This window comes from Geotrypetes seraphini, chromosome 3 (genome assembly GCF_902459505.1).
Source record: "Geotrypetes seraphini chromosome 3, aGeoSer1.1, whole genome shotgun sequence".
NCBI classification, from domain to species: domain Eukaryota; kingdom Metazoa; phylum Chordata; class Amphibia; order Gymnophiona; family Dermophiidae; genus Geotrypetes; species Geotrypetes seraphini.
The window spans coordinates 227,360,287-227,373,949 of NC_047086.1; the positions used below are offsets into that span (position 1 = coordinate 227,360,287).

The following is a 13,663-nucleotide window of genomic DNA, read 5'->3' on the forward strand; positions in this document are numbered from 1 at the left end:
TTTAACTTTTTGTAAAAAGACCCCTGAAATAACATTGGTAACATCCCCATTTGGTAACAGACCACAGGCAAAATCATCATCTTAACTGTTTGAACTCTCCCCCACCGAGATAGATGTAAGGGGTTCCATTGCTCACACATTTCTGTGACATTCAGGAATAAGGATTTTTCATTTACTTTCATCATTTCTTCCAATGTACTTTTTATCCAAATACCTAAATATTTTATACCCTCTTCCTTCCAAAGAAAAGGGAACGTATCAAATAATCCTTTTGGACAATGTACATTCAGTGGAAGAATCTCTGATTTACTCCAATTTATTTTGTATCCTGAAAATTTCCCAAATCTGCCAATCAGATCTAATAAATGTGGAATGGTAAATTCAGGGTTCCTCAAATGAAGCAAAATGTCATCTGCGTACGCAGAAACTTTATATTCCCGACCTGCATAAGGAATATCCTGTATCTCCTTTGCCTGTTGAATAGCCAATAGCAAGGGTTCCAGAACAATATCAAACAGTAACTGTCAGAAAAAGTATTATTAATATATAATCTGGCAGAAGGGGAACTATACAAGGCTTGAATCATTTGTACAAAACTGGAACCAATATCAAACCAATCCATTGCTTGATACATAAAGGTCCATTCTACATGAACAAAGGCCTTCTCTGCATCCAAGGATACAGAGAAGGCCAGATCATCCATGGTTTTTGTTAAATTTAACATATGAAAAGCTAATCTGGTGTCATTTGAAGAATGTCTTTGAGCAACAAAACCTGTTTGGTGCATACCAATGATATAAGGGAGAATCTTGGCCAAGCGTAAAGCCAACAACTTAGCCAAAAGTTTGCCATCTATATTAATCAAAGAAATAGGCCTGTAATTTGAAGCCAACATAGGATCTTTATTTGGCTTCGGTAAAACTACAGTTAAAGATTCTGCCATAGTACCTGTAATGCAACCTCTAATCAATTGAGCCTGATATAGATTTAAAAGATGGGGTAAAAGTACAATTTGGAATGATTTATAAAACTCTACAGTAAATCCTTCACTTCCTGGAGTGGATCCAACTCTAAGGGACTTCAATGCTGTTTGAAGTTCTTTCAGTGATATAGGTGCCTCGAGACTTCTTTTTATATGCTCAGGAATCTTTGGTCCTTTGATTAACTTTAAAAACTCTAAACCCTCAAGTTCCTTGTTTGAATAAAGCTCAGAAGAATATAAGGCTTTATAAAAGTTAAAAAATTGTTTTAAAATATCTCCAATTTGAGAATGAGTTTCACCCTTCTCATCTTTAACTGCCACAATCCTTTTCTTTTTTTTTTTTTGCTGTAATATAGTTAGCCAATAATCTTCCCGCTTTATTTGCATTTCCATAGTACACAGCCTGTTGATAAAACAAATCTTTCCTTGCGTTCCTTGAGAGGAAATCTCATTGTATTTATATTTTGCTTTTAAGAGGGCCTGTAAAGTAACTTGTTCCCATTTTAAGGCCAATTTTGACTCAAAATCCTTAATAGTTTGTTCCAAATTAGCATATTTCATTTTAAGTTGTCTTCTAACATGTGCTGAATATGAAATGATTTGCCCTCTCATGGTAGCTTTGAAAGCGTCCCATATTATTTCTAAAGAGATTTCCTCTGAAACATTACTTTGAAAATACCAAAAATGATCTACCAGAATTCCATATCTAGATGTACAACCACTTTCTCTACTGATAATTCCATATCAGCATGTACTTGGGATATTCTTTGCTTATCTAATTCATTTATAATATCTGAGATCATTTTAAAAATAGCTTGCTAAATCCTCTTGGATAATCTAATTTAGAAACATTAACACCAGTTGAAGTAATTAAACAGTTCTTTAGATAAATTCCCACTTTCCATTATCCTGACTGAAAAATATTTTCTTTCCTGCATTTGAATCTCTCATATAAAATCCTATCTACTGTCTCCATAAAAATTTTAGCTCATCAGACTTAGGGTTACCAGATGTCCAGGAAAACCCAGACATGTCCTCTTTTAAGAGGACTGTCTGGACTGATTTTCAAAATCTGGTAGTTTGTCCAGGTTTCAGAAGACCCCGAGCTCAGGGCTGTGTCTAGAGGGCCTCTGGACATGCATGGCTGCAACATGATGATGTCACATGAATGTGCGAATGCTCAGAGGCCCTCCAATTTGGCCTGGACTCGAGGAAAGAGAAGAGGCGAGGTTTGTATATGGGTGGGGTTAGGGTGAAACAGGGCGGGGTTGGGGAGGAACAGTGTGGGGCCACTTTTTCTCTTGAATAAATCTGGTAACCTTAATCAGTCTGCCCAGTTAGCTAAGCCCTTTCTAATTCCTACATGTCTTTTTTTAACTTAAGTTCCTCTGTATACCAAGGATCTACAAGGAAAGCCAATGGACATGGAAGCAGCAGCTAAGAAGCACTGCTTACCATCTCCTGTTGCCAACTTCAATGTACAATTGATGTGAAAGGAAAAAGCAGACAGACTACGGAGGTAGACAGCTAACTTTTTGTATGGCAAAAATTTACTTAGATAACTAGTGAATTAGCTTATCTAACAGGGTCCCCCTTAAACATTTGGGCTGTATGACTTATCCCTGGCAATAATATGCAGTATCCCTGGAGATTGAGTTGATCAACAGGACGTCTGAGTTATCAACAGGACGTTGATCAACAGCTAATTTTGCCCAACCCCTCCCACAGACTGTGTAGCAGCCTCTCTTCCCTTCCCATCCCATCACCCCCTACCCCCGCAGCATTTGTTTCTTTTCTTGTCACCGGTAACGGGTCTTACATTCTGCCAGTGGCTGACCCTAAAGCCTTCCCTCTGACGCAAAACACAAATGTGTCAGAGGGAAGCCATTGGAAGCAAGGTCATGCATTTGTGCTGCAAAAACCCGAGGAAACGGTACAGTTTAGAGGGTGAAGAACTTATATGCACAACAGAAGAGCAGGGCTTGGGTGTGATTGTATGTGATGATCTTAAGGTGGCCAAACAGGTTGAAAAGTGATGGCAAAAGCTAGAAGGATGCTAGGGTGCATAGGGAGAGGTATGGCCAGTAGGAAAAGGAGGTATTGATGCCCCTGTATAAGACGCTGGTGAGACCTCATTTAGAATATTGTGTACAATTTTGGAGGCTGCACCTTCAAAAAGATATAAAAAGGATGGCGTCGGCCCAGAGGAAGGCTACTAAAATGGTGCATGGTCTTCATCATGAGTTACATGGGGACAGACTTAAAGATCTCAATCTGTATACTCTGGAGGAAAGGCGGGAGAGGGGAGCTATGATAGAGATGTTTAAATACCTACGTAATGTAAATGCGCATGAGTCAAGTCTCTTTCATTTGAAAGGAAACTCTGCAATGAGAGGGCATAGGATGAAGTTAAGAGGTGATAGGCTCCGAAGTACTCTAAGGAAATACTTTTTTACAGAAAGGGTGGTAGATGTGTGGAACAGCCTCCCAGAAGAGGTGGTGGAACCAGAGACTGTGTCTGAATTCAAGATGGCCTGGGATAGGCACGTGCTTTCTCTTGGAGAGAGAAAGAGATAATGGTTGCTTCGGACGGGTACACTAGATGGGCCATTTGCTCTTTATCTGCCATGTTTCTATGTAGGAACTGCTGCCAGCGGCCGGGTGCTAGAATAGATGTGTGTGTCTTTCTTTTTCTTTCTTGGCTGCTTTCTGTCTTTCTTTCTGTCTCTCTCTTTCCTCGGCTGTCCACCACCACCCCTTGCCTGCTTCCCCATGTCCAGCAGCACTCCTTCCCTGCTCCCTCTGTCCAGCAGCAGCCCTTCTCCCTTCATTTTATGTCTCCCCTGTTCAGCAGCACCCCTTCACTGCTCCCCCTGTCCAGCAGCAGCCCTTCTCCCTTCGTTTTACCTCCCCCCTGTCCAGCTGCATCTCTTCCCTGCTCCCCCTGTCCAGCATCCGGCTTCCTGATCATCATCTAAGAACATTTCTGCATTACCATTGTAAATGTCATCAGAAGCTGACCTGGAAAAGCAATAGGGGTCTCCTCTTAAGAAGTGATTAGACTGGTAAAAATATATTGGGAGGGGCCTGGGGCGCCTCAGCCAATCAGGGCCTTAGGCCCCACCCCGTGCATCACACGATGCACCGGGGCGTGGCCTAAGACCTCAGACTTGTCGCAGGAGGCATTGGAGCAGGAGGGATTGAGCACCCTTCCTGCTCCGTTAAAGGTATGGGGAGGGGGGTGGAGAGGGGGCATCCCTCCTGCCGTTATGTTAGTTTTTGGGTGGGACCGATGGCAGGAGGGAGTGGGAACCCTCCTGCCATAATTTTTTTTAATGTGGCTGCGGAGCAAATTTTGGGGTGTTCAGGGAGGGGGGTTAGTAGTTCTAGATATGGCAGGAGGGAGTGGGAACCCTCCTGCCATAATTTTTCTAAACGCAGCTGTGGGGCAAATTTTTTTGGGGGGTTCGGGTCACTTGTTGTGGGGGGGGTGTTTTAATGGGGCAGATATTTTGCTTGTTTAAAACACACAAAATATCTGCCCGATTAAAAAAAAATTTTTTTAAGCCAGCAGAAACCCTGATAGTAGTGACAGGAGGCTGTTTCTCCTGTCACTACTGTCAGGGCTTTAGCGATCCGTGCAATTGGGGGTGTGCCTCCGATCGCTCCCATTTGCATGCAGATGGTTGGCGAATCGGTCGGCCTGCCTCCAATCGCACACGGATCGGAGGGTTAGTGACTCTAGCCCATAGTGGTAACAATATCAAATTCTTCCTTAGACTACAATCAAGTTATAAGGAGGGTGTTAAAGAACAGATAAGGAGAATGGTAAAACCAGAGAGCATACTTTGAGGTTGAGGGGTGGTAGACTCAAGAGTAATGTTAGAAAATTCTTCTTTATGGAGAGGGTGTTTGATGCATGAAATGCGCTCCCAAGGGAGGTGGTGGAGAAGAAAACTGTGACAGAGTTCAAACAAGCGTGGGATGAACACAGAGGATCTCTAATCAGAAAATAATGGGTATATATTGAAAGAACTAAGGCCAGTACTGGGCAGACTTGTACAGTCTGTCCCCTATATATGGACATTCAGCTGAGGACGGGCTGGGGTGGGCTTTGATGGCTGGGATGGTTTAGATGGGCTGGAGTGAGTTTTGATGGAGACTCTAGTAGATAGAACCTAAGCACACTACCGGGCAGAGCTCGGGGTTTCTGGCCCAGAAATATCTAAGAAAAAAAGACCATTTAAATTAAATGATTAATTTATGGAGATTGTACAGTTGGGCAGACTGGATGGACCATTCAGGTCTTTATCTGCTGTCATTTACTATGTAACTATGAATTGATCATAGAGAATGACATGGGGGCAAATTTGTCCTCAACCCCACGGGATCTCAATTTCCTTGTTCTGTCCCCACAAGTTTTGTCCCTGTCCCATTCCTGCAAGTTCTGCCTTAACTGCACAAGCCTCAAACACTTATGATTTTAAAGTGTTTGAGGCTTGTGCAGATGAGGACAGAGCTATCAAGAATGGGGAAGGGACAGAGACAGAGCTTCTGGGGACAAGAAGCTCTGTATTTACAGTATACGTAGGATAATTATGGTATAAATGTATGCATATACATAGAATGATTGATTATGGTATAAATGTGTCTATATTGAAAACCATCTCAGAAAACGCTAACTCTGTATTGTAACACCAGGAGTCTTCTAAATAGAGTTTTCCTGGACATCTGGTAACCCTAGGTAAATGAAACATGAAAATTGATTGGTCCCTGTGGGCAAGTTCTCACACACACATTCCACCTGCCCTTACTCACTCTGCCTTTCTCTCTCTCAGACACTCCAATATGTGCCCTCTACCCTTCTCTGACTCCCCCATGTGTCCTCTGCCTTTCTCTTCAGCTTGGAAGAGACGGCTGAGGGGAAACATGATTGAAGTCTACAAAATCCTGAGTGGAATAGAACGGGTACAAGTGGATTAATTTTTCACACTGTCAAAAATTACAAAGACTAGGAGACACTCGAAGTTATAGGGAAATACTTTTAAAACCAATAGGAGGAAATATTTTTTTACTCAGAGAATAATTAAGCTCTGAAACGAATTTCCAGAGGTTGTGGTAAGAGTAGATAGTGTAGCTGGTTTTAAGAAAGGTTTGGACAATTTCCTGGAGGAAAAGTCCATAGTCTGTTATTGAGACAGACATGGGGGAAGCCACTGCTTGCCCTGGATTGGTAGCATGGAATGTTGCTATTCCTTGGGTTTTGGCCAGGTACTAGGGCTCTGGATTGGCCACCATGAGAACAAGCGACAGGGTTTGATGAACCATTGGTCTGACCCAGTAAGGCTATTCTTATGTCCTCAATGACACACACACACACCTTGTGACCTCTGCCCTTCTCTCTGACACCCATATGCCCTCTGTCCTTCTCTGACACCCCCCCATGTGCCCTCTGCCCTTCTGACACATCCCCCATGTGCCCTTTGCCCTTCTGACACATCCCCATGTGCCCTCTGCCCTTCTCTTTCACACATACACCCCCATATATCTTCTGCCCTTCTCAATCTCATACATACACCCCATGAGCCCTCTCAGACACCCCATGTCCTCTGTGCCCTTCTCTGACACCCATGCCCTTTACACTTCTCTCTCAAACCCCCTTGTGCTCTCTGCCCTTCTCTGACACCCCATACCCTCTGTCTTCTGTTACCCCATGTTCTCTCTGCCCTTCTCTCATATATACCATGTTCCCCTTGCCCTTCTGACATCCCCATGTGCCCTCTGTCCTTCTCTGACACCCACCTGCGTGTCCTCTGTTCTTCTCTCTCTCAGACACCCCCATGTGCCCTCTGCCCTTCTATCTCAGATACACATACATACGTACACACACACATCCAATGTGCCCTCTGCCCTTCTCGCAGATACATATCACCTGTCCTCAGCCACTCTGCCCTTTTCTCTCCGAGAGCCTGATTTTGCTATCTCATGAAATTGAGAGTTATAAGATCAGCAGGCTCTTCTTGTACCTCTACATATATCAATTACTGTAAAAAGCCCTATCTGATGTTATGGCAAACAAAAAACTATATTAAAAAGTTTTGATATCACCTCAGTAAGGCCAATACACCAAACCAGGACCTTATAATATTATAACAGCACTAACTTTCAGAACTAAAAGAGCAACAACCTTATGCACTGTAAATATTACAGCACCTAGTAAGAAAACAAAACAATGGGATTGCTGCAAGATTTCTACACAGAAACTACATAATAGCAGAATACCAGACCCTGGTCACACATGCATGACACACAAAACAAAAGTACACAGATCAGTAAGAGATACAAAGGCAAAAATCTTAACTTGAAACCTCAAGAAGTCAGACTCAGCATATACAGCAATACTAGAGAAACAGAAACCAAAATACAATCACGAGTTGTGCATTTCCAATGATTAGCATATTCCAATTAACAAATTCAGAATAAAATACTTTTTTCTACCTTTGTTGTCTGAGTAGCAGACTATGGACTTTTCCAAACCTTTTTTAATCCCAGCTATGTTAACCACTGTTACAACACCCTCTGGAACTCATTCCATTTAAAGCAGTGGTCTCAAACTCCAACCCTTTGCAGGACCACATTTTGGATTTGTAGGTACTTGGAGGGCCTCAGAAAAAAAATAGTTAATGTCTTATTAAAGAAATTACAATTTTGCATGCTAAAACTCTTTATAGTTTATAAATCTTTTCTTTTGGCTAAGTCCTAATAATAATTTTGTAATTTATAGCTAAAGAGACATATGATCAAGAAACGGTTTTATTTTACTTTTGTGATTATGATAAACATACCGAGGGCCTCAAAATAGTACCTGGCAGGCCGCATGTTTGAGACCACTGATTTAAAGCATTCAAAATAAAATGCTTTTTTTCCCTACCTTTGTTGTCTGGACATTTTATTTTTCCATCATGTTTGTTCCAGTTTCTCTTTTCTGCTGTCCTGTTGTTTGCTAGTTCTTCAAACAGCTGCTGTTTATTTGTCATTTCTCCTCTCTCCTATTTACTTGTATTCCCTCACTGCACCTGCCTCTTAATATTTATCAGTCCTTTTTAACTCTTTTCTGCCTCTTCTCATCCTTCTCTTTACTTTTCAGCTACCTATAAAATTTCTATCTTCTTTTACCCATTAGCTGTCCCATTCCCCATCTCACTCCTTCTTCAACCCTCCATTCCCTTTCATCATTAATTTACTTCCCATTACCACATTTCTACTCTCTGTAATCACTATCTTCTCATTCATTTCCTTGCCACACCTCTCCTCCCCATCCTGGCCTCTCTAAAAGGTTTCCACCATTCCCAGCATCGTCCTCTCTCCACTCTTCTAGTCCAGCATCTGCTCCCTCTTCCCGTCTCTCCACTCCTAACCTGACATCTCCCTGTCCCTTCTCTCTTCCCTTTACCTGTCCTTTCTTTCTCTCTTCCCTTCCGTCTCTCATCCCTTACTCCCATCGTCTGGCATCTATCCATCACTTTCTTCTGCTCCTGGATCCATTTCTCTTTCTTCCCTCTCCACCTGCTGTGTATCTCTCCCTCCTTCTCATACACCCCACTATCCAACATTGTATATCTGGATTTTTAGAAGGCTTTCGACAAGGTTCCGCATGAACAACTACTTCGAAAAATTGCAAGCCATGGAATCAAGGGTGAAATATTCACGTGGATTAAAAATTGGCTGGTGGATAGGAAACAGAAAGTGGGAGTAAATGGACAATACTCAGATTGGAAAAGCGTCACCAGTGGAGTGATGCAGGGTTCAGTGTTTGGACCCGTGTTCTTCAACATATTTATAAACGACCTGGAAATTGGTATGACGAGTGAGGTGATTAAATTTACAGACGATACAAAGTTATTCAGAGTAGTGATTGCGAACATCTGCAACGTGACATAAACACGCTCGAGAAATGGGCCGCGACATGGCAGACGAGGTTCCACGTGGATAAGTGTAAAGTGATGCATATCGGTAACAAAAATCTCATGCACGAATACAGGATGTCCGGGGCAGTATTTGGAGAGACTTCCCAGGAAAGAGACTTGGGAGTTCTGATCGACAAGTCGATGAAGTCGTCCGCGCAATGCGCGGCGGCAGCGAAAAGGGCAAACAAAATGCTGGGAATGATTAAGAAGGGGATCTTGAACAGATCGGAGAGGGTTGTCATGCTGCTGTACCAGGCCATGGTGCGCCCTCACCTGGAGTACTGTGTCCAGAACTGGTCGCCATACATGAAGAAGGACTCGGTACTCGAAAGGGTCTAAAGAAGAGCAACTAAAATGGTAAAGGGGCTGGAGGAGTTGCCGTACAGTGAGAGATTAGAGAAACTGAGCCTCTTCTCCCTTGAAAAGAGGAGATAGAGGGGACATGATAGAAACATTCAAGATACTGAAAGGAATAGACTTAGTAGAAAAAAACAGGTTATTCACCCTCTCCAAGGTAGGGAGAATGAGAGGGCACTCTCTAAAATTAAAAGGGGATAAATTCCGTACAAATGTAAGGAAGCTCTTCTTCACCCAGAAAGTTGTGGAAAACTGGAACGCTCTTCTGGAGGTTGTTATAGGGGAAAACACCCTCCAGGGATTTAAGACAAAGTTGGACAGGTTCCTGTTGAACTGGAACATATGCAGGTAGGGCTGGTCTCAGGGCACTGGTCTTGACCTGAGGGCCACCGTGGGAGCGGACTGTTGGGCATGATGGACAACTGGTCTGACCCAGCAGCGGCAAATTCTTATGTTCTTATCTCTCTCTCTCTGTCTCCCTTTTTCCCTAAGTCCAAAATCTCTCTTCCTTCCCCATGCAGCATTCTGAATTTTTTATTTTAATTTTTAGCCTTTTTACTTATATGGTATTCTTTTCATTTTTATACATTTTTGTAAACCACATTGATATTATAGCGAAGTGTGGTCTATAAATCCTAACATACATAAACATGTCTGTATGTCCTTATCCTCCACCCCCCCCATGTCCATTTCACACTCTCTCCCTCCCCTCCGTATGTTCATTTTTCCCTCTCTCACCACTATCATCCCTCCAACAATTTTCCTTCCTTCCCTCCCCACTCTCATCCCTTCACATTTTTCCTTCCTTCCATCTCCCCAACCCCACTCACAACTAACATACTCTCTCCCCATGCACTACTCTCTCCCCTCTAGCTCATGTCTATTTCTCCCTGTCTCATCCCTCTTATCTCTCCTGCAACAGTTTTTCTTCCGTCCCTCATCCCCAACCCACAACTAACATGCATTGCTCTCTCTTGCTTCAAAGGGGTTAGTGGCAGCGATTCTTACAAGCTGCCTGCTTATAACCCAGAAGCCTCTCCTCTGTCACATCCAGCCTAGGCAGAAATAGAAAGTTCTGACAGAGGTAAGGACGTGGCAGAAGAGAAGCTTCCAGGTTAGCAGCAGGCAGTGTGTTTGAAATGCTTTAACTAACCCATTGAAGTCAAAGAGATAGTTGGGAGATGCAGGACCCACAGGAGCTCAGCCTGTTCCCTAATGCAGGAGTCAAAATTAATTGCAGAAGCAACGATGACAGTAGTGGCTTCACCAAGGGGTTGAAGAAGAAAGAGGGCAGAAGACTCTTAGGATATGCGTACTGCGTGTTGAGAACTTCTGCCCTAGTCTTTGTAATTTCCAATGGAGTAAAAATAATAATACTAATAAATTCACCTGTACCACTCAGGATTTTGTAGACTTTCATTCATATCACCCCTCAGCCATCTCTTTTTCAAGCTAAAGAGCTCTAACCTCTTTAGTCTTTCCTCATACGAGAGGAGTTCATTCCCTTTATCATCTTGGTCATTTTTCTTTGAACCTTTTCTAAGGAGGACTGGGTGGATGACATTTTACTCATAATCCCAAAATAGAATTTTTTTGCCTGGGGTTATATGTATAAAAGTAAGAAAATTTGGAAAGTGTGACTAGTTTTGTCAAAGTTGATGAAGATATGTTTTATGTGGGGCAATCGAAGGACATCAGGCTGCCAACTGGGCTGTTTAAACCTTTACTTATTTTTTTGTATATAATGATCACAATAAATGAAATGTCTTTAGAAAAAAACTATATCTCTCATGCATTACAATATTTGTTTTTCCTTGTTTGTTTTTTAGCGGATCCAGTAGTCCGGCTAGATGGGAACCCCCATTGCTGTTACTTCAATTTCAGCCCTAAGATCATGTTCACAAAAGTGTTGAAAGCCCAGCTTTGGGTCTACTTGCGCCCCATCCAGCACACAGCCACAGTATACCTGCAGATCCTGCGTCTCAAGCCTGTGACAGAAGAAGGAAGCCGCCATATCCGCATCCGCTCACTCAAAATTGATCTGAACTCCCGCATTGGCCACTGGCAGAGCATAGACTTCAAGCATGTACTACAGAACTGGTTCAAACAGCCGCAGAACAACTGGGGTATTGAGATTAATGCCTTTGATCCCAACGGGAATGACCTGGCTGTCACTTCCCTTGGCCCTGGGGCAGAAGGACTGGTGCGTAACTGGCTTCTATACAATGGATAAGGTGGTGGTGGAGAGGGAAGCTATACTGTCATGTGTAGGGTTCCCAGACATTTGGATTTCCCCGGTCATGCCCTCCTTTTCGAGGACATGTCCGGGGGGGGGGGGGGGGGGTCCCAAATGGCTTTTCAAAACCCAGCACTTTGTCTGGGTTTTGAAAAGCTTCTAGCAACAAGCGACGTCGGGACAGCATCTGCGCATGTGCGTGATGTCATCGCGTCACACCAGTGCCTGCGCAGATGCCATCCCGATGAGCTAACAGATTGAGGGGGCGGGCCTGGGGGCAGAACATGGCCTGCGGAATGGGGCGTGACCAGGCAAAATGGGGTGGGCCTGGGGACGGGGCCATGGGTCCAGATTTTCCTTTCCAAAAATCTGGTAACCCTAGTCATGTGTGAAAATGACTCAGAATACCTATTCAATGATTATTCATTGATGTTTATTCTTTGATGTATATTTGTAAAACAAGAGAAAAAAAACTTCAAACAAACATAGAAAGTGATAGCAAATAATGAGGATAAGGCCTATCCAATCTGCCCAGCCACACAAACTATTAATCTGTATTACACCTTCCTCTCACTTATGGGCCCTTTTGCTAAAGCCAGAGCCTTAGCATGTTCTTACCTCAGGTCTTTCCTGTGTGCTAAGGCCATTTGTACTGCAGCCATGCAATTAGAAAATGTGCCTAAGTCTGAGGTTGGAAGTTTTGTGCAAAAAGTCCACAAATCCAACAGGAAAAATGCCCATTTTCAAAGCTACCAAATGTCTATCTTTTATTTTTGAAAATGAGCAAGGTATAAGTTTTGGTCCTTAGGATGTCTACCTTTTTTTTCCATTTTCAAAAATAAAAACATCCATGTGAAAAGCATTCAAAAACAAGTTATGTAGATATACCCACCAACTACCTTGTCTGATCGGGCAGGAGGAATCCCCATCAGCTGAGCTAGTTTTGGAGTATTCCTGGTAGCTCAGCTGATGGGTATTCCCCCTGCCAAGATCAGCTGAGCCACAGAGCCCTACATCCCTCCCCCTGACATCCCGACATACCCGTGATATCCCATTCCTCCTCCATCTCTGCCCCCCACATCACCCCCAACATCCCCGAAAACCTCCACCCATACCTTTGGAAGAGCAAACAGCAAGAGGGAAACTCACTCCCTCCTGCCTACAGGGCTATATGCTGCAATGATTGGGATACAGTGGGAGGGGCTGAAATCCCTGATTGGCTCAAAATCGCCATTTTGAGCCAGAGCCTTCGGCCTCTCCCACTGCAACTGAAGATGTAATGGAAGGGGAAAGCCCCATCATTGCAGCACGCGGCCCTGTAGGAGTGAGCTTCCCTCCTGCCATTTGTTCTTCCAAAGATACTGGGGGGAGGGGGGGGTGTTCCAGGGATGCGGCTTCAGTGGGGAACAGGCAGGGAGAGATCCCGGGCGGCGGCCAGCGGCCAGCTCGCATAGCCCCAAAAGGCAGCCCACGTACCCCCTGGGGTACGCGTACCGCAGGTTGAGAAACACTGCTGAAATCCACCGGATTCCAGAAACCACCATTCTCTGTTTTAAAAGCGTTTCCATTAATTTGTTTACCATAGAAGTCAGACTTACTGGCCTGTAATTCCCTACTTCTTCCTTATTTCCACTTTTATGGAGAGGAATCACATCCACCCTTCTCCAGTCCTCTGGTCCCACTCCCAAATCTAGAGACTCATTGAAAAGGTCAGTCAGCAAAGCCACCAGAACTTCCCTAAGTTCCTTGAGCACCCTCAGTTGTACACCATCCAGCCCCATCGCTTTGTCTACCTTTATTTTAGATAGCTCCTCACAAACACAACTCTCTGAAAATCAATCAGGGTCTATTATTCCTCCTTCCCTATTCACGTGTGTCTTCTGCGGTCCCGTTCCCTGCGCTTCAGCCACGAACACAGAACAGAAAAATTTGTTAAGCAATTCAGCCTTATCAGCTTCTACATATTTCTCCCCTTCATCTTTGAGTCTCACAATACCACTAATATATCTAAAAAATGTCTTGTCTCCCCATTTTACCGTGTCAGCTATTTTTTCTTCCATTTACATCTTTGCTTTCCTGACTATACGACCAACCTCTCTTAACTTTTCCAGATATTTTTGC

The 13,663-nt window shown here is 43.5% G+C and overlaps 1 protein-coding gene across 1 annotated transcript in view; it reads left to right on the plus strand.

The window, feature by feature from the left end:
- Positions 1-13,663, plus strand: part of GDF11 (growth differentiation factor 11) — a 329,403-nt gene that overhangs the window by 266,642 nt on the left and 49,098 nt on the right. The window contains exon 2 of the mRNA XM_033939173.1: positions 11,136-11,509. Within this exon, the coding sequence (XP_033795064.1) occupies positions 11,136-11,509 (374 nt within the window). The remainder of the gene's footprint in view (positions 1-11,135; positions 11,510-13,663) is intronic.